Below are 18,609 nucleotides of genomic sequence, written 5' to 3' on the forward strand. Positions count from 1 at the left end.
TTGTTGAAAAATACCTTTGCAAAAGCCACAATCTAAGTGGTGAAAGTGGTAGAAATGGCTTGAAGTAGCAATGAAAATAAGGTGGAAAAAATTGTCAAAATACAGTCAAAATGGGGGAAATTGGGGAGAAAAAGTGGAAAAATGGTCAGAAAGTAGCAAAAATGAGTGTGAAGTGACAAAAAAAATGAGTGACATGTGGCAAAAACTGTCAAAAATGAGTGAACAGTGACTACAATGGGCAAAAGTCAAGATTGGCAGAAATGAGCAAAAAATAGGAAACAAGTGGTGTGTATTAGAAAAAGGTAGCTTAAATTGGCAAATGTGACAAAAAATGGTGAAAAAGGGCAAAAATGGGCCAAAGAGTGACAAAAAGAAGAGGCAAATATTTGGGAAAAAGGGAACAAGTGGTATTTAATGGGAAAAGGTAGCTTATTTGGAAGAAGAGTGGCAAAAATGGTCAAAAAGTGTCAGAAAGAAGTGGCAAAAATGGTCAAAAACTGTCAGAAAGAAGTTGCAAAAATAGGCAAAAAATAGGGGGAAAAAGGGTATTAATGGCAAAAGGTACCTTAAGTGGGCAAGAAGTGGCAAAAAATGGTATCAAGTGGAAAAAATAGGGAAAAGGTAGCAAAAGAAGTGGCAAAATGGCCCAAAAATAGGACTAAAAGGGTGTTTAATGGCAAGAAAATGGTGAAAATGGCAAAAAGTTTCCCTATTTTAACCCTCTGTTATCCCTACAAATTGCTGCCTCATTTTCCTCCTAGTGTGCAAAAAATGCACAGGGGGATTACTGTAAATAAAAAAGTCATATTACTTTATTTTTAATTGTTTAATTTTTTCCTTGTTTCATCAACTTATGCCATTAACAAAAATACCAAATACTCAATAATTGTCATATCTTTTAACCCTTTAATTGCCATGTTTGTAATGTAAACAAATAACATTTTTTGATGAAATAAACACAAACTGATTTTTTTGCAGATACTACACTGAAAGTTAATAACTTATTTTTTGATTATTGCAGCCTGGCATATGTCATTGATTAGTAGCAACATTGGTTAAAATGCATTATTCTTTTTTTTGTGATGTCAGTTATTCTAAAAAACTCGCGTTTTTCACCCTTCTGCGCAAAAAATGCACACCTTTAAATCATGTTATAAATATCATACATTTCAAGATTGTTTTACTCTGAATTATATCTTTCTCATTTAAGGTCAGCCCTAACCATAAATGTCAAATACTAATTTAATTTTAATTTTTTTTAACACTTTTAATGCCATGTTTCATAAATGATGACGCTGCATTTTTAGGTGCAAAATACACAAGAAAATGATTTTTTTGCAAGTTACTACATGAAAATTAGATAACTTATTTTTTGATTATTGCACAGACACACTCACAGACTCACACACTGATCTGCACTTAAACAAAACCTCAGAGAGTTAGAGAGAAGGGGAGCAAAGAGCAGTATCGCCATATATGGTAAAAGTGACGTCACAGGGTAAAAAAACGGTCCAGGTGCAAATGTAAAGCCCCAACTCTCAAATGAAGCCCAGAAACCAGAAAATGTATGATCCATGCCTTAATGGCATATGGATCAAAAGAAGTGGTTTGAATGGGTTTCATTGGGGACTTTTTGCACACCAGAGGTATTAAAGCTATAAAAAAGTTTACTTTATTTATGTTGGGCAGATTGTTGTGGCTGGGACAGAATTTTGAAAATTGTGCGAAAATGAACAAAAAATACAATACATGATAATATTAACTGTGAAAGAGGACAATTTAAAAAAAAAAAAATATCAACTAAGTGTGCATTTTTGGCACAAGGGGTACCAGAGGGTTAAGGTTTTCTGGGGGAATAATATTTAAAATTAAGAAATAAAAGAGTCACAAATAAACACAAAAGAGCCACGCGTTGAGTATCACTGATCTAAGACTTCCTGTAACTGCTGGAACCTTCCACGTCATTGATTTGTTCTGAATTTGATAGTTCTCCAGTTGAATTCATACACATCTGAGCAATTCTCCACCTTCTTTTTCTAAATGGTTTTGTGAAAAGGAGAACAGATGACCGTTCGTACCCAGGACTGATCATTTTGCTCTTCTCATCTCCCTGAAACTGAAACAGTTGTCTCTCTCCCCTTACATGTTTGCTGTTTGTCCGTCTTGTCTGTGTTGTTTTCCTTTTACCCTCTCCATCCTTCCTTTATCCCCCCTCCCTCTTTTTGTTTCTCATCCTCTCCTGCCCCCCTTCTCCACAACACAACTGCCACACCTCCTCTCTCTCGCCCCCTGCTGGTGTGTGGTTGGTAATATCAGGTGGCTGTTGGGGAAGTAGTCAGAGCTGCCAATGGAGATCACCTCCCGGCTGACCTCGTCATTCTGTCGTCCAGGTCAGGAAACCAGCAACTTTACCAACAAAACAGCGGTGGGAGAGAGCGGGGCTGTGTGGACTGACTGGGACGGGACATTTAAAAGCTCTTCTCTTACTCCTGACACAAATGAGACAGATTTTATTGTCTTTATTTAAAAAAGAAAGAGCCGTTTGTGAATACTCTGGAAACAACATAATACTGGAGTGTCTCAGCAGTTCAACAAAATTATCCTGTTTTTCTTCTTTTTCTCTACAAAGTGCTTTGGTAGCACTAATTCAGTATTCTTTTTATGTGTTGTACAACCCTAATTCCAGAAAAGTTGGGACACTATGTAAAAATGTAAATAAAAACTGAAGTCACTGATAACGGAATCTCAAAAACCCATATTTACTCACAGTAGAACAGAAACAACATTTCAGATGTTGAAGCTGAGACATTTTACAATTTCATGAAAAATATTAGCTCAGCAACACATCTCAGAAAAGAAGGGACAGGCCAACTAAAGGCTGGAAAAGTAAGTGGTACTAAGGAAAAACAGCTGGAGGAGCATTTTACAGTATTTGATTAACTGGCAGGAGATCAGTAACATGACTGTGTATAAAAGGAGCATTTTAGAGAGGAAGAGCCTCTCAGAAGTAAAGATGGGCAGAGGTTCACCAATTTCTGAAAAGCTGCATCTTAAAATTGTGTCTAAGAGAAATGTTCCTCAACGTAAAATTGCTCAGACTGCAAAAATCCCACCCATAATATCATGAAAAGATTCAGAGAATCTGGATCCAGACGGTTGAGCAACTAGAATTCTACATCAGACAAGAATGGGACAACATTCCTCTCCCAGCAACAGACAATTACAGACTGTTGTTAAAAGAAGAGGGGATGCTACACAATGGTAAACATGGCCCTGTCCCGACTTTTTTTGAGACGTGTTACTGCCATCAAATTAAAAATGAACTCATATTTTTCGTGAAATGGTAAAATGTGTCAGCTTCAACATCTGATACGTTGTTTATGTTCTATCGTGAATAAAATATGGGGTTATGAGGTTCGGTAATCATTGACTTCTATTTTATTTACATTTTACACAGTGCCCCAACTTTTTGGAATTAGGGTTGTATTATTTTTACAACTTAACATGTGCAGTCGACCCTTGTTTATTAACACTGCCAAGAGTAAACAGAGTATTTCTGGGTGTGAATATTCTCCATATTCTTGCCCTTGCATGGCTTGTATTGCACCCTGAATGCAACATTTAATTTGATGTGACAAACTGCATGCAGTCACTCTCCAAGATGTAAAGCTGCAAAGCATCCTGGAAGTGTAGTTTTGTCGCCAACTTTCCACAACATGTAATGCATAAAAGCAGCTATAGTTCCTCGTTCTATGAGCTCTGAGTTTAAATTTTCACTCCTTGACCATCAGAGCAGACGCCTGCTTGTTTCCATGAAGAAAAAGAAAAACTACTAGCAGCAGATATCCAAACCTCTCATTGATTGTGGTCAGACCTCAATGTCCAGATCTCTTTTTGATTTGTCCCTCCTCCCCCTTCCCTGTTTGTGTGTGTGGACCAACCTCCGGTATAAATAAATCACTCCATTAAAAGAGTAGCTAACCAGAGAGCCAGCTCACCTTAAGCACCGGCATGCTCTCCCCCCTCTGTCCCCGTGCCCAGAGTCTGTCAGAGGCCCATTTGTCTGCTCTGTTTGTTGTGCTCGGCATGCCTGCTTGCTCCTATCACCCCACTCTGCTGTTTCCACTCTCTCTGTCCCTCTGCAGTGTGTTTAAGCTTTTCCCCAAAGACAGTTACACGGACAAAGATGTTGTGTCTGATTGAAGGATGTTTAGTGGCAAACTTTCCCTCAGTGAAGTAGTTTTATGCAGCTGGTCATTTAAGGAAAACAGCAACATCTTTGTTTGGAGTGATTTACAGGTGCATCTCAAAGAATTAGTATCATGGAAAAGCTCAAAATCTATTTCTATAGTTGACCAAAGTGCTGCACAGGCTCAAGATATAGAAGGCAATAAAATAATTTAGATAACAATACAATAACAATAAAATAATTTAAATTACAATACAATAACAATGAAATAATTTAAATAACAATGATAAATAGTACAAGTAAGAGCTGAAAATGTCAAGATGTCATCTTCTATTAAAAGCCAGTTTAAACAGGTGAGTCTTAAGCAAGGACTTAAAGTTTTCAGTAGATTGAGAAGCTCTAATATTTTGAGGTGAATTGTCCCATGGTATCGCTCTGTCACCTCAGATTTTAAGTCTACATCGTAGAGCATCTGAGGTGTTTACTGCAGCGCTCTCACTGGAGCATGATGCTGCAACAGCTCAGTCAAGTATTGTGGCGCGAGCCCCTGCAGTGTTTTAAAAACAAGTAAAATCTGGATCCTGAAGCTGTGGGTGTAGCACAGGGGGGGAATAAGGGTCCTGATTACCCAGTCCCACACTATGGAGGGGACCTTAAAAGCCTGCAATTAAAAGTGTGTTTTTATTCATTTTTCTTAGTAATTAGTTGGGCTGGGCAATTAATCGCAAATGAGATTAAATCACAATATGGCCTGCTGCAATTTTCAAATCACAGAAGATGTAATATTTCTTGAACCTGAAATATACATTACATATCATGCACTCATTTTAATGCCATATTTTTTGAATAGTGATAAAAAAATCCTGTTTTCTTTATTTTTGTATATTTTTCTTATTAAGTATGAGGATTCTATAAAAATGATCATTCCCTTTAATAAAACAGTTCATATCAAATGTGCAAAATGAGTAAAAAAATCATCACAATTAGAAATATTTTTTAAATTGTTCTGCCCTAGTTTAATCTAATATTGTGTTGGTTATAGTATAGAATGAATTATTGCTTGTTTTTGTTGAAAATAATAAAGATGTGGAACTTAAGAAAGAATCATTTATTAAATTGCAATATTGGGAAAAAAAATCGAATTAGATTATTTTCCCAAATCCTTCAGCCCTAGTAACTAGTGTCATTTTTAATCAAAAATGACTAAATGAGTCAGTCAACAGACTGACATTAGTATCAAATAGAGTAAAATACAATGCTGGGAACGTCCATTTAAAAGGTCCAAATGACGTAGTCCAGGTGTAGCACTGCGAAATAATGCAAGTGAATTCAATTTAAACATATTAAATGTATTGCTCATACATTTTGGAAATTATGGTGTAAAAATAAATTAAAAAGCATAGATATTTGTAAAAATAATGCATAATACATAACTCAGCCGAAGCTGACAGGAAGACAGTGGAGGGAGGCTAAAACTGGCGTGATATGATCACGCTGTCTCTGCCCTGTCAGAAGACTTGAGGCGTAGACGACGAGGCAAAAACTGATCAATACCAACAGTTTAATATCCAAATATTTCAGATTCAAAGTGAAATTTTTCCAGACTTTTTTGTTTTAATGTTAATGACCTCTGAGTTCAGCTCACAAGAATTAAAAAATCCACCATCTAAAAAATTAGAATTGTACAAAACACAAATCAAAAAGGATCAATAACACAGCGATGTCGGCCTTCTGGAACATTATTTTCATTTATGCGCTAAGTACTCGGTCAGAAGGCTGAGCTCATCTCTGTTGCTTGTTCTCTCTATGAATCTGCTTTGATACAGCCTCTAAGAACAGCCTGCCCGTTCACCAACGACCTTCTGTGTCTTGAAATATTTCACTTTGTGTGTAATAAATGTAGTCTATATGGAAATGTGGCTTTTTAAATAAATAACAGAAAAGAACTTTTTCATGGTATTCTGTTCTGAGATGCACCTGTCCATTAGCAGACCTTTGTAGATCAGAGTAGTTGAGACTGACTGGAAAATGATGTTAAAAGTGAAACTTCTCGACCCTTCTAGTTCACTTGTTAACAATACTCTATCAAGTTTCAGTAATATTAAAAAGTTAGCTGTTGATAGATGCACTCTGTTATGAAAACAAATAGTTTACAGTTATATTAAGAACTTCAAGCATGTCTATCCTCTTCCTCCACAACAGTGAACCACAGGGTATGTGCTACATCGAAACATCAAATTTGGACGGAGAAACCAACCTTAAAATCAGACAGGTATTTCCTTTTATCTTTTTTTACTTCTGTGTACTTGTAATTGTCCTGTTCAGAAAATAAAAATACAAGTGAAATGCTGCTGCAACAAACCAACAGGGTCTCCAAGTAAGTGCAGACTTAAAGGACATCGACAGCCTGATGCGTCTCTCTGGAAGGATGGAGTGCGAGAGCCCGAACCGCCACCTCTATGAGTTTGTTGGAAACATCCGTCTGGATGGACACAGGTTAGCTAAACTTTACACCTGACCTCTGCTTCTTCCCTCTACATTAATACAGCATGAGCCATAAAGATTAAATCCCTGCCTTACTTACATTCAGTACACATTTGATTTGACACTCGCTGTTTTAAAGAAATTACAACATAGCTTCAGTGTCGACTGTTCTAATACCTATGATTCCATGAGTTTGGCACAAAAAACTCAAATTTATTTTGTGAATTTCGAAACTTTATCATAAAGGCTTTGGGGCATTGGTGTTAATTCCCTTGTCAAAACTTGAAGGTCTAACCAAAGATGAAATTCAGGCAGGACAAAGGGGACCTCTAAGGCGGGGATCATCAACTACATTTGTACAGGGGCCAGCTTATATCCATGCAGATGCTGTGTGGGCCAGACCTTAAAATGACCTAAACAAAAGAAACATTTCTGTCTAAATGATTGTATTTTGTTTGTAATGTTCCTTATTTTAGCCTTTAGCAGTGAACTCAGACCATGTGACCTATATTGAAGCCAACCACAAGGGGACGCTTGAGATATTTAAGCTACATATTTCTAGGACTGCCATGTAGTTTTATGTGAATTCTCTGCATCCTGATTGGTGAAATGCACGTGAAGGAAACAGGTCATTGTTTTGATTCTCAGGAAATAAAAAATAACCTCTCAACCTCACCGAACTGTTTAATTCACACAGAAATCTGCTGCTTCAGTCAAGAATGGACTTAAAAGGAACCCTGCGTGATCAGACAAGTTCATCTTGTTGGATAGATAATTGCATCTCTCATATACATACTGAACTAAAAAACTCACAAGATATTTTCATTTTGAGTCATTTGAGTTTATAAATCCACCAGGAGACCACCATGTTTTGGTCTGCGCTGGTGCCGTGACATCACAGCTCCAAGGTGATCCTCACTGTTCCTGTGCAGTAACCTGTTTCAGACTGGTAGCCAGAGTCACGGCTGCATCTCAGAAAAGCAGCAAGTCTCACGCACTGAGAATTCTAAAATAAGAGGTCTTTTCTATTTTGTATTTGCACCATTAGTAGTTATCTGTGCATCTAGACAGGAAAATGATAAATACAGAGCCATATTTACCTTGTTGTAGCAAATATGTACGTCCACATGGGTAGAAAATGTTTAAAATCTGTTTCTTGATGAACCAGATGAAGGCCACGAGCTAAAATGTGCCTGTTTAATAAAGCTGGTCCCTGAACTTCTACTCTTTATGAAGCTTTCTGTTTCCACAAGGTTCAGGTAAAGATAAACACAATACGAAAGGACTTCCGGTTTTTTTTTAAAGCTCCCGGAACGCTTCCACTATACACTGAATCCAGTCACTTGTGGGGAGGTTTATTGAGGTAAAACTTAGGAGGAATGACAGAGCTTTGACAGCAGGGAGACAAAACCAACATGCAGCAAACTCATGGCAGCAACAGCTGCAAGCAGAAAAACCGTCTGAAAAACGGTTACTGCTTAGCAACGGAGAGGAGCGCTGCAGAACCGTGACATCATACTATCAGCGCGGATCAAAACATGGTGGTTCCCTAGTGAGTTTATGAGCTGAAATGAACTCAAAATGCAGATATGTGGGATATTCAGTGAGTTTTTAGTTTAATATACATTTGAGAGATGCAAATATCTATCCAACAAGACGAACTTGTCTGATCATGCAGGGTTCCTCTTTAGAGTATGTTTGTCATGCATCTTATTTGTTAATAATGGTTGATAATAGCCGGATTTTTGTGAAACTGATCAAATATTAAGCCAAACTTTAAAAAAAAAATTGTTTTGATCTCACTTGTTTTTGGAGTTATCTGTTGGGATTAAAAAGAGAAAACAAAGAAAAGATACCCTAAATACAGCAATGTATTTTTTTCCTCAGCACATTTTCTGAATTTAATCTAGCTTCTGGGGTCCAGATTGGAAGCTTTGTGGGCCTGATATGGCCCCTGGGCCTTCAGTTGATGATCAGTGCTTTAAAGCTTTATGAAAGGAACCCACTTAACATTAAAATTAAAGAATCTGCAAAAACTTTTCACTAAACAAAGCTGATTCCAGTGTTTATAGAAAGTCTAAAAGCAGGAGGAAAATGAACAGACTGTCATAGGCTTTGAGAAATAGAGGCTACTTTAATGGCTGCCGGTCTTTTTGGATAATATATAACCATGAAGTGACATGGAAAGGTCTTTCTGAAAATCACAAAGTTCTTATTGCCACGTCTGTGTTGTGGAGTCTAAGTTCTGTCTGGATACATGAATGACTGTTGCAAAATTGATCCTTGGTTACAGACTTCTTCTTCTCTGTGTATAAATGATGAACGTACTCATGGGTGTGATTTTTCTGTCTCCAGCACCATCCCACTGGGTCCGGACCAGATCTTACTGAGAGGAGCTCAGCTGAGGAACACCCAGTGGGTGCATGGTGTGGTGGTCTACACAGGACATGACACTAAGCTCATGCAGGTAAAAAAGAAATAAAGTCGAATAATGGGAGGGTGTTATTTGGGAAACAAAAAGCCAGTGTGGTAAAATTATTCAGAATTTTCCCATGGTTCTCTTGGTACTGTTTAAAATCTTTAAAGGATTAAAAATCAACCATTTTACTTTTTTTATCCATGCATTCATTTTCTACACTGCTTTTCCCGTTTGGGATCATTGGGGCTGGAGCCTATCCCAGCTTTTATTTGGTAAGACGCGGGGCAAATCCTGGACTGGTCGCCAGTCAATCACAGGGCTCTCTCACACCAGTGACATTTTAGAGCCACCAGTTAACCCAGTGAGCATGTCTTTGGTGGCGGGGGGAGCTGGAGTACCTGAAGAAAAATCATGCATGTATAGGGAAGCAAACCAGAAACCTTCTTGCTGTGAGGCAACAGTGCTAACCCCTGCGCCCCCCCTTACTTTTTAAAAAAGATAATATTCTGATGTTTGATGTACTGTAGGAACCTTCAGAATGTGTTGTTTTTACCCTCCAGTTTTCAGGATGTAGAGAAGGTCATCTGAAGTAAAACTTTTCCACTATTTTTAATTCCCAGAATTCCACCCGTCCTCCTCTGAAGCTGTCCAACGTGGAGCGCATCACCAACTTTCAGATCCTCGTTCTGTTTGGCTGCCTGCTGGCCATCTCTCTGGTCTGCTCGATAGGCCAAACCATCTGGAAGTACCAGTACGGCAACGATGCCTGGTACATGGATCTCAACTGTAAGAGCCCCGTCAGCCCTACGCTGCTCCTCTTATTCCACATATTCTGTCTCACTTGTCCATATCAGCTTATTTCTTTGTCATTTTAAGTTCCTAAATGCTGGTATGTGTCGTGTCAGTCTTTATGTTGCCTCAGTTAAACTATGTTTCGCGTAACAAGTGAAATATGTGGCTATGTGGGAATAAGTGAATTCCCTGTTAACTGAGAAAAGACAGCTGTGACATGCATAGATGTGTTGTGAATGAGTGAAAAGAAATGGTTGAATATCACTGCGCTGCTGTACTTTTTTGTTTCCTTTCTAATGTTCTGTTTGATTTTGTTGTTTTTCTTTGTTGTCGTTTTTTTAACAGCTCCAGGTAACAACCATTTAAAAGCCTTGGCCATCCGTGAATGACCCTCCCTTACTAACCCCTTACTGAAGCTCTGCCTTTGCTAAGCAAATGAAGCCCCCTACCCTCGCCCCCTAAATGGTTGCCCTACTTTGTATGGGCCCATGCCATGGACAAGCACATACCAGGGATCCAACAATAGGTTTTTCCCCTCCAGCTCTCTTATACCTTCGTCTAGTTATTTTCAGTGCCTGATGCAAACAGTGTCTCACTTTTCCTTCATTTTTTTGTGCCACGTTAAACGCTTTGCAGCTCCCAAGCTTCAGACCCTCATCTTTCTTTTTTTTTCCATTCGACAACACCTTGAGAAAAACGAGTCGCAGCATTTCCTCTGACTGCCAGGGAGATGATGTCGTACACAGGAGCCTTTCATAGCGGGAGGCGTGTATGTGTTTATGGCTCAAACACAACATGTGCTGCAACCCAAGGGGGCAAGAGCTGACATTTTCTAAATGCCTCTGCAGCCATCGTTTTCTTCTGAGGACAGATGGAGAGGGGAGGGAAGGGGAGAGGCGTAAACCTTCTTACTTTTAACATTTATGCTAAAGCAATTACAGGAAACAGCTTCATTTTAAGCTTCTATGGCAGACATTAACACAGCACATAAAAAAATACGGGCTGCTCAGTCTTGGTCTGTTGTGATGAAGCTCTGAACCTGGTATGCAAAGTGATTATCGTGGCATGCTGGCCATTACTCTGTACCCTGATAGGCCTGTGTAGGAGAGGTTGTGCCCTAGTCAAATCAAGCTTGCAATATGACTTACACTGTTCCTTTATTCTACAATGATGCATTGGCTTCTATTGGTGTTTGCAGGGTTTTTTTCAGTATTTAAACCCTCTTGAAAAGGACCAATCTCACACTGACGAGGGGAGTGTAAGTCATAAAGCAGGTGTCCATCTTGAGACTGATTGTACCTCCATAAGGAGCTGTTGAGACTCTTTCCAGTGCATATTATCCAACCTGTGACAAAAGAGAGAGGTGGGGCGATTGTCAAATCTTAAACTCACATCACTTTATCTAACCTGGATTATAAATTCACTCACCTACCAACATTTGGAAATTTGAAGCCAACAGGAGCAGAAGAGTCAATGTTAGCCCACCACACATCACACAGGCTCATATGTCACTGAAGCGGGTGATTATGCATGACCTGAGGATAATTAATTTGACATTGACCCTTTGCAGATTGCTGACTCAGATTTGTGCATGCATTTAGCTCACACATGTAAGTTTATGCAGATTTAGAGCTGATTGTAGGCCATGGCAATTAACTTTGCATACATTTTAATCAGTCAGTACTGTCAGTGAATTAGTGCTGACTGTCTTTGTGAGCAAATTTCTGATGATTTAACTGACAGCACAGCTTCATTTTTTTTTATATTAGAATAATTTGATTTCACACAGAATTGGTTTTATCAAAGAAAGGATTAGAAGTCAAACTCCTTCAACAGCATGTTGTTGGAAATTTTTCAAATATTTAGATTTTACGTGCTCTGTTAGAGACTATAATGTTATTTTATTAAACAGTAACTAAACCCCAGAGTTTTGGCTGGACTCTACCCTGGAATTTCAAAAGAAGTTTTAGGAGTATATTACAGTTTTGAGCTCTGTTCAGACCAACGATTCACAACATGAAGACACCGTTCTAGGACATCGCTGTTGACAGTCGCAGCTCTCATCTGAGAGGCAATGCATCGTGTCCAATGCAACGACTCTCACAGTCTCTTAATTTGAACGCGAAGAATGTAAAATTCTGTAACTAGGGGGCTCTCATCCAAAACAATAACACAGTATGACGAATACAGGCCAGCACTGCCCATCTCTGCCGTTCACCTCTTGTTGTGAATGGAGGACTCTGTTGAATAAAATTGGATCCTCATATGGCATATTCACTCAACAGAGAACCAATGGTTGATTTTCATTCATAAATTTCTCATGATGAGGGAGAAATGCACTAGAAAGTGGACCTCTGAGCCACGCTGGAAGTGGTGCAAGGATGCACATGTTCTCAGGCGTTGCTTCCAGCTGAATTTGAATGGGAAAGTTCTATCTTAAGAGCATCTTAAGCATTATTAAGCATTATTGGCAAAAATCGGCAAATAGTAGCAAAAAAGGCCAAAAATTACAAAAAGAGAGCACAAATAATGAACAAGCTGCAAAAAATGGCTAACGGGCCAATAGTGGCAAAATGGGTCAAAGTGTCAAAAAGAGGGCAATAATAATGGACAAGCTGAAAAAATTGACAAAAAAGAGACAAAACTAGAGGAAAAGCTGAAATAAATTGGCATGAAAGGGCCAGAAAATTGGTAAAATGGGTCAAAGTTATGACAAAGTGGCAAAAATAATGGACATGTCTCATTAAAGTGACAAAAATTACCAAAAGAGGCAAAATGGGTGGCACTAAGAAGGCAAAAATACTGGAAAAGCTACAATAAAGTTGCTGAAAGGGCCAAAAGTGGCAAAAACATGGAAAATACAGTGAAAAGCTGCAATAAGTTGTTGAAAAAGGGCCAGAAGTGGGCAAAATGGGTCAAAAGTATGAAAAAAATGGCAAAAATAATGGACATGTCTCATAAAAGTGACAAGGATAACGAAAAGAGAAAAAATGGGTTGCATAAAGAAGGCAGAAATAATGGAAAAGCCATACTAAAGTTGATAAAGGGCCAAAAGTGACAAAAAAAAAAGACAAAAATAGTTGGAAAAGCTGCAATAAATTGGCAAAAAGGGGCCAGAAGTTGGTAAAATTGGTCAAAAGTATGAAAAAAGTTGCAAAAATAATAATGAACACGTCTCAAATAAAGTGGCAAAAAAGGTCCAGAAGAGGCAAAAATGAGAAATTGTGGTAAAATCAAGTATCAAAAATAGTGGAAAAGCTCCCTAAAAGTGTCCAATATGCCAGAAGTTGCAAAGATAGTGGACGAGCTACAATAAATCAGCAAAAAAAAAAACAGGGTCAGAAGTGGCTAAAAAGGGTCATAGTGTGAAAACCGGGTAAAATGTGGCATAATCGAGTGATAAATATAGTGGACAAGCTGCAAAACAGTGACATACAGGGCTAAAAGTGGCAAAAACATCAGACAAGTTGGAAAAAAAGCTGCAAAAATGGTTGGAAATTTGCATAAAAGAAAAAAGTTGTTAAAATGGGCCCAAAGTTGAATAAAAGTGGCAAAAAGCAGCAGAAGGGATCAAAAGTGGCAGAAAGTGGAAAGACAATGGTCACAAGTAGCAAAAGAAGTACAAAGATTGGTTGAAAATGCCAAAAGGAGGTAACAAAAACGGTTCACAAGGGCAAAAAATTGGTCAGATGTGGAAAAAAGGCAAAAATGGGATAGAATTGGTGAAAAGTTGCAAAAATAGGTGGAAAAAGTGGTGAAACGGAATAACCCAATAACATCTCGACTCCCATCACAGCCCTAAATGAGGTATCTGTTAGCCAGGATGCTAGCACCAATGCTAATGATCCAACACACATGCTTTGTTATCATCTATAAATCCCAGCTGTGGAACCCCCTCTCTGTGGGCATGCCTGGTCACCAGTGATGTTTTAAACGGTTGTCAAAAATCTGAACTGGGCTCTAAGTAGTCGATGATGGCAGAAGGTACCAGCTCAGCCAATAGAAAAATTCCACTGCACTTACCTGGCTTCAGCCTGTGCAGGGCAGTCATTATTAGCATTTCTTTTATAAAAAGTAAGATCCTATACTCTGTGCTCTAATGTTGAGAGTGGGACCTGAATTATTCAACACTAGTCAATGCTAACGTACATCAGCTGAAAAACTTGGTCTGGAGGTTTAGTTAGAAGATTTCAGACACACATCATCAGGTGTACTCCTACACTTGTGTGACTTGAGCATGGCCTGGTTTGATTTTAATTTTTCTAATGACTCTCCACTGATCCAACACAATATCACTCTCTCATCTGACAGTAGAAATGTTCACCTAACATCACATAACAAGCCGGCTCCTAGAAACGAGAGACATGAGTTGATGCAGTGATCATCATTAACGTCCAAACGTTCTTGCTGGCATAATCCACCCCCTCTTTTCCACTCCTTGTTGGTTGAGAATGTGCTATGGACTGAATTCTCCCTCCTTTGTCTTGAGAGCATCTGATACGTTTGTCTTCCTCCCCACTTCTGTAAAAACAAAGTTCTCCCTCCTATGTGTGTTGTTGTACCAGTAGCAGTAGCTTCCATTCTGCCACTTTTTTTTTTGTTGTGCCATCCAGTTTTTTTGTTTTGCAATCGTCTTGTCATGGGGGGTGGGGGCTGAGCCTCTCAACCGCAATGCTAAGATCAAGGCTTGGGTTGAGGAAGGTAACATTTGCACCTCCTGCAAGCTGAGGAAAGGTAAATCACATCCCTCCTGTTTTCACTTTTGGTGTCAGTGGGGTTAAATGTTGAGCTTTGCCTATTGTTCGGGGCTTTTGGGGGGACCAGCACCATCTTGCATAGTGCTTTGTTGATCTCATTGCCTGGATCATGCTGGATGCCAAGGCTGCTGCTGTGACACTAATAACATTTGAGATACTTCAGTCCCTGTTGGCTCCTTTGATTCTCCGGGACATTAAATTGGACTATTAATCGGTCGAGTCGTAAAACGACGACGAGGTTGGGTGGAAGAAATAGTTCTCTCCAGCTAATGCACAACGTTAGCCCAAAACATGGATTGGATTGGGTTAATGTTGATCATTGGCTGGAAGTAGCTTTGGGCCTTTTTATCTGACTGACTAACATTTATGAAGCAGTACTGATGACTCTCCTGTGTATCGCCTCCCTTTTCCTAAAACTCGTCCCCTCATAGATGGCGGGGCGGCAAACTTTGGCCTCAACTTCCTCACCTTCATCATCCTCTTCAACAACCTGATCCCCATCAGTCTGCTGGTCACCCTGGAAGTTATCAAGTTCATCCAAGCCTTTTTCATCAACTGGGTGAGTTGAAGCTGCTGTCTGCAGCTAATCTCAATTTAGCTGCCTATTTTTGGTGCACATTTTTGGACGAGGCCCACACACTTCTTGTGAAATGTCTACTCAACCAACGGGACTAGAATTACCCAGGGACCTCAAGTAATTTATTTAAGAATAATTATCACAACATCACCTGCATAAGAACTGTTAAGAGTACCAGGAGAGGTTCATATGTAAAGTTAGACGGCTCCTTTTCTCGTACATTAACGAGAGGGAGGCTCCACTTTCTCCTTTGTCTTTCTCTCTCTAAACGGCTGCAGATCTGCACAGCTGACTTATATGACCTCAATGCAGTTGGAGAGTTAGGGGAGATTGTTCACTAGTTAGCAGTCATGGACAGCTAAAGACTGAAAAAAATGTATATATATATATAGTGCTTAACAAATTTATTAGACCACCTGTCATATTTGTCTCAAAGACCATCCAGCATCATGACGTGCTTTAATGCGGACTCTTTCATTTTCACTGAGCTCTCCATGTTTTACCATTTTGAACAGGAGTGAGGAATTTCAAACTGAATTCACCCAAGTTTGAGCCGGCTCACTGGGCTTCTCTGAGAAGTCAGAAATGAATCAAGCATAACATTCAACCACTGAAACTCATTTTTCTCTTCAGGAGTGCAAGTAAATAACTATAATTTGACATATTAATCAAGAAATAATAATGTGCTTTACTATTTTTTCAGTTTTTTTGTAAATCAGTAAATTTGAAAATTCATGTATAAAAGTAATAATTATATTCTAGCATTAAAAATATCCTTGGGGTTAAAAGGCTTCTACATATTGGTGTATTAACCATTGCAGAAACATTAAAAAATGATTTTGGTAATTACCAATGCTGTTAATTTAGGGCAGCTGTGGCATAAACCTTACTTTGGGTGGTGGTCTAATAAATTTGTTAAGCTGTGTATATCTATCTATCTATCTATCTATCTATCTATCTATCGATCTATCGATCTATCGATCGATCGATGCAGCCAGTATGCAGTGATTTCTGCAACAAAACGGTCCTCTTTATATGCAGTTTACCTTTTTTTTTTTCTTTTTTATTTACCAATAAGTGCATACAAACAAATGTGTTCAAACCAACTGATAAATGGGTAACAAGTTGTAGTGTTGATTTAGAAAATTAAACTAAAAAAAGACAACAGCAGTTTACCTTATCATGAAAGAGTGAGTAAAAATGATGCTGAGAGCAGGTGGTGAATGCTCGGTAGTATTTATGAGATCACAGAAGTTAACTTTCTATCGATCAAATGTTTGACTTAATAAATGATGCTTAGCCTAGATAATGTCTGTTATAATACTTTTTCAGAGCTTTGACTAACGTAGGTGTCAAATAAGTCGGAGGCTGTCAGCTGCTCCAAACGTGTGAAATGATGCTTTATAAGTTGAATACTATTAATTAGGCAATCTTGCATTATAGGGCTGGGCCATTAATCACAAATTAGATTAAATCACAATATGGCTAAGTGCAATTTACAAATCGCAGAAGGTGAAATATTCCTTCATTTTTGCAGGAGCGCAACTTCTGTGCACATTATGCAAACATTCAAGATTCAATTTTTTTAGAATGGCGTACAACAATCCTCCTTTTTGCTTTTTATGCATGCTTTTCTTGATCAAAACAAGAATGACATACAAGTGAAAATACCCTTAAATAGAACATTGAGATCAAATTTGCAATAAGAACAAAATCAATTGCAATCAGATATATTTTTTCAAATCTGAAAATGAGGAACCTAATAATAATCACATACTAAATCCGATTGCAATATTGGGAAAGAAAATCGCAATTAGATTATTTTTGTGAATTGTTCAGCCCTATTGCATTATTATATCAGAAATATCAGACTATGAAACATAAAAATGATGGACAGCAAAAGTTGAATACAACCTCTAAAAGAAACAACTGACTGTTTTTATTTACACCTCAGAAACTGAAATTTGATCTGATTTCAGTCAAACTCACATTTAAGGTTTGTCCACATTTCACCTTCTTAAATAGGAGAAATGAAATAGGATGTAGATTTGGATTTGCCAGTCGACTGTGGCTTTGACTCTGATAGAAATCAGACAAACACACAAGAGTTTATGCAGCGTACCCTTGAAATCTCATCAGTATTGATCCCAAATGCAGCATGCAACAGTTTTATAAAGCTGAAAGACTTAAAAACAGACTGTGCTCTACCTGCCAAACATCAAGCGCTGGAGCAGATGAAGTTAAAAGTCTCTCTGAATAAAGTGAAGCTCCAGACAGTTCCCTCAGGAGCTCTGGGAGACGATAACAAAGGAGAACGACTGTTGATGCTGGCTTGATCTATAAAGAAGCTACTTCTCTTTCATGTAACCTTTATCATGTGTTTTGGGCTGTGACTCTACACGGCCTCATCTTTCAGAGTCAACCTGTGTTTGTGTTTTTACTCTGCTGTGAGTGAGAAACTCTTCCCATTAAGCTGCTGTAGCACAAGTGTCCAAAGATGTTTAAGAATGATGTCTTTAAGAAGTCATTATTGAATGTTTAAGAATTCAGATTGTCAGATCTCATTAATCCATCTGTTATTGACAATAGAAAATGAACAACTTATCAGTTGTTGAAACTGAAACATTTTACTGTTTCATGAAAACATTAGCACATTCTGAATTTGATGGCAGCAACACTTATCGTCTGTGGTTTCCGAAAAGGATTTTGAACTTTAATTCATCTGACTACAGAACAGTTTTCCATGTTTCCTCAGTCCATTTTAAATGAGATTTGGTTCTGGATCCTGTTCACATATGCTTTCTTCTTTATGATCCAGCTTTAACTGTCATTTGTGGATGGCTTGGCCAACTGTGCTGACAGATAATGATTTCTGGAAGTGATCCTGAGCCCATGCAGTGATTTCAGTACAGAATCATGCCTGTTTTTAATGCAGTGGCCCCTGAGGGCCAAAGATCACCAGCATTCAGTGCTGACCGTCAGCCTCGCCCCTTGATTTCTCCAGATTCTCTGAATCTTTTTATGACATCATAGACTGTAGATGGTGGGATGTTCATAATCAGAGTAATTTTACATTGAGGAACATTTTTCTGAAGTTTTTTGAAGCAGTTTTTGGCTGATTGGTGAACCTGTGCCCATCTTTACTTCTGACAAACTGGAGTAGTTGATATTTTCTTGTTGCAACCTTCTCTTTTTATGCTTTTTTCCGGTCTGATCATTCTGATCCCTACCCGATTTTATTGACTTTTTGAATTCTATGACTTTCTAACAAGCTTTGAAATCATGAAGTACATTATCAGTGTTGGTGACGTAACCAAGGGAGGGAAATCCACCCTCACAAATAGACGGAACAAAAACCTGAGTGGTCCATCAGGATGACTTCTTCAACCCC

General features: G+C 38.5%; 1 protein-coding gene across 5 annotated transcripts in view; it reads left to right on the forward strand.

Moving 5' to 3' along the window:
- Window positions 1-18,609, forward strand: part of LOC121516250 (phospholipid-transporting ATPase IA) — a 215,726-nt gene that overhangs the window by 67,620 nt on the left and 129,497 nt on the right. For 3 of the 5 annotated variants that reach the window (XM_041797431.1, XM_041797433.1, XM_041797435.1), the window contains exons 7-13: window positions 2,317-2,390; window positions 6,392-6,461; window positions 6,558-6,685; window positions 9,029-9,140; window positions 9,713-9,878; window positions 10,230-10,235; window positions 15,073-15,200. In XM_041797431.1, coding sequence (XP_041653365.1) covers window positions 2,317-2,390; window positions 6,392-6,461; window positions 6,558-6,685; window positions 9,029-9,140; window positions 9,713-9,878; window positions 10,230-10,235; window positions 15,073-15,200 — 684 coding nt within the window. The remainder of the gene's footprint in view (window positions 1-2,316; window positions 2,391-6,391; window positions 6,462-6,557; window positions 6,686-9,028; window positions 9,141-9,712; window positions 9,879-10,229; window positions 10,236-15,072; window positions 15,201-18,609) is intronic. The other 2 variants (XM_041797432.1, XM_041797434.1) reach the window with 1 other exon arrangement.

Source organism: Cheilinus undulatus, linkage group 10 (genome assembly GCF_018320785.1).
Source record: "Cheilinus undulatus linkage group 10, ASM1832078v1, whole genome shotgun sequence".
Classification (NCBI taxonomy): Eukaryota; Metazoa; Chordata; class Actinopteri; order Labriformes; family Labridae; genus Cheilinus; species Cheilinus undulatus.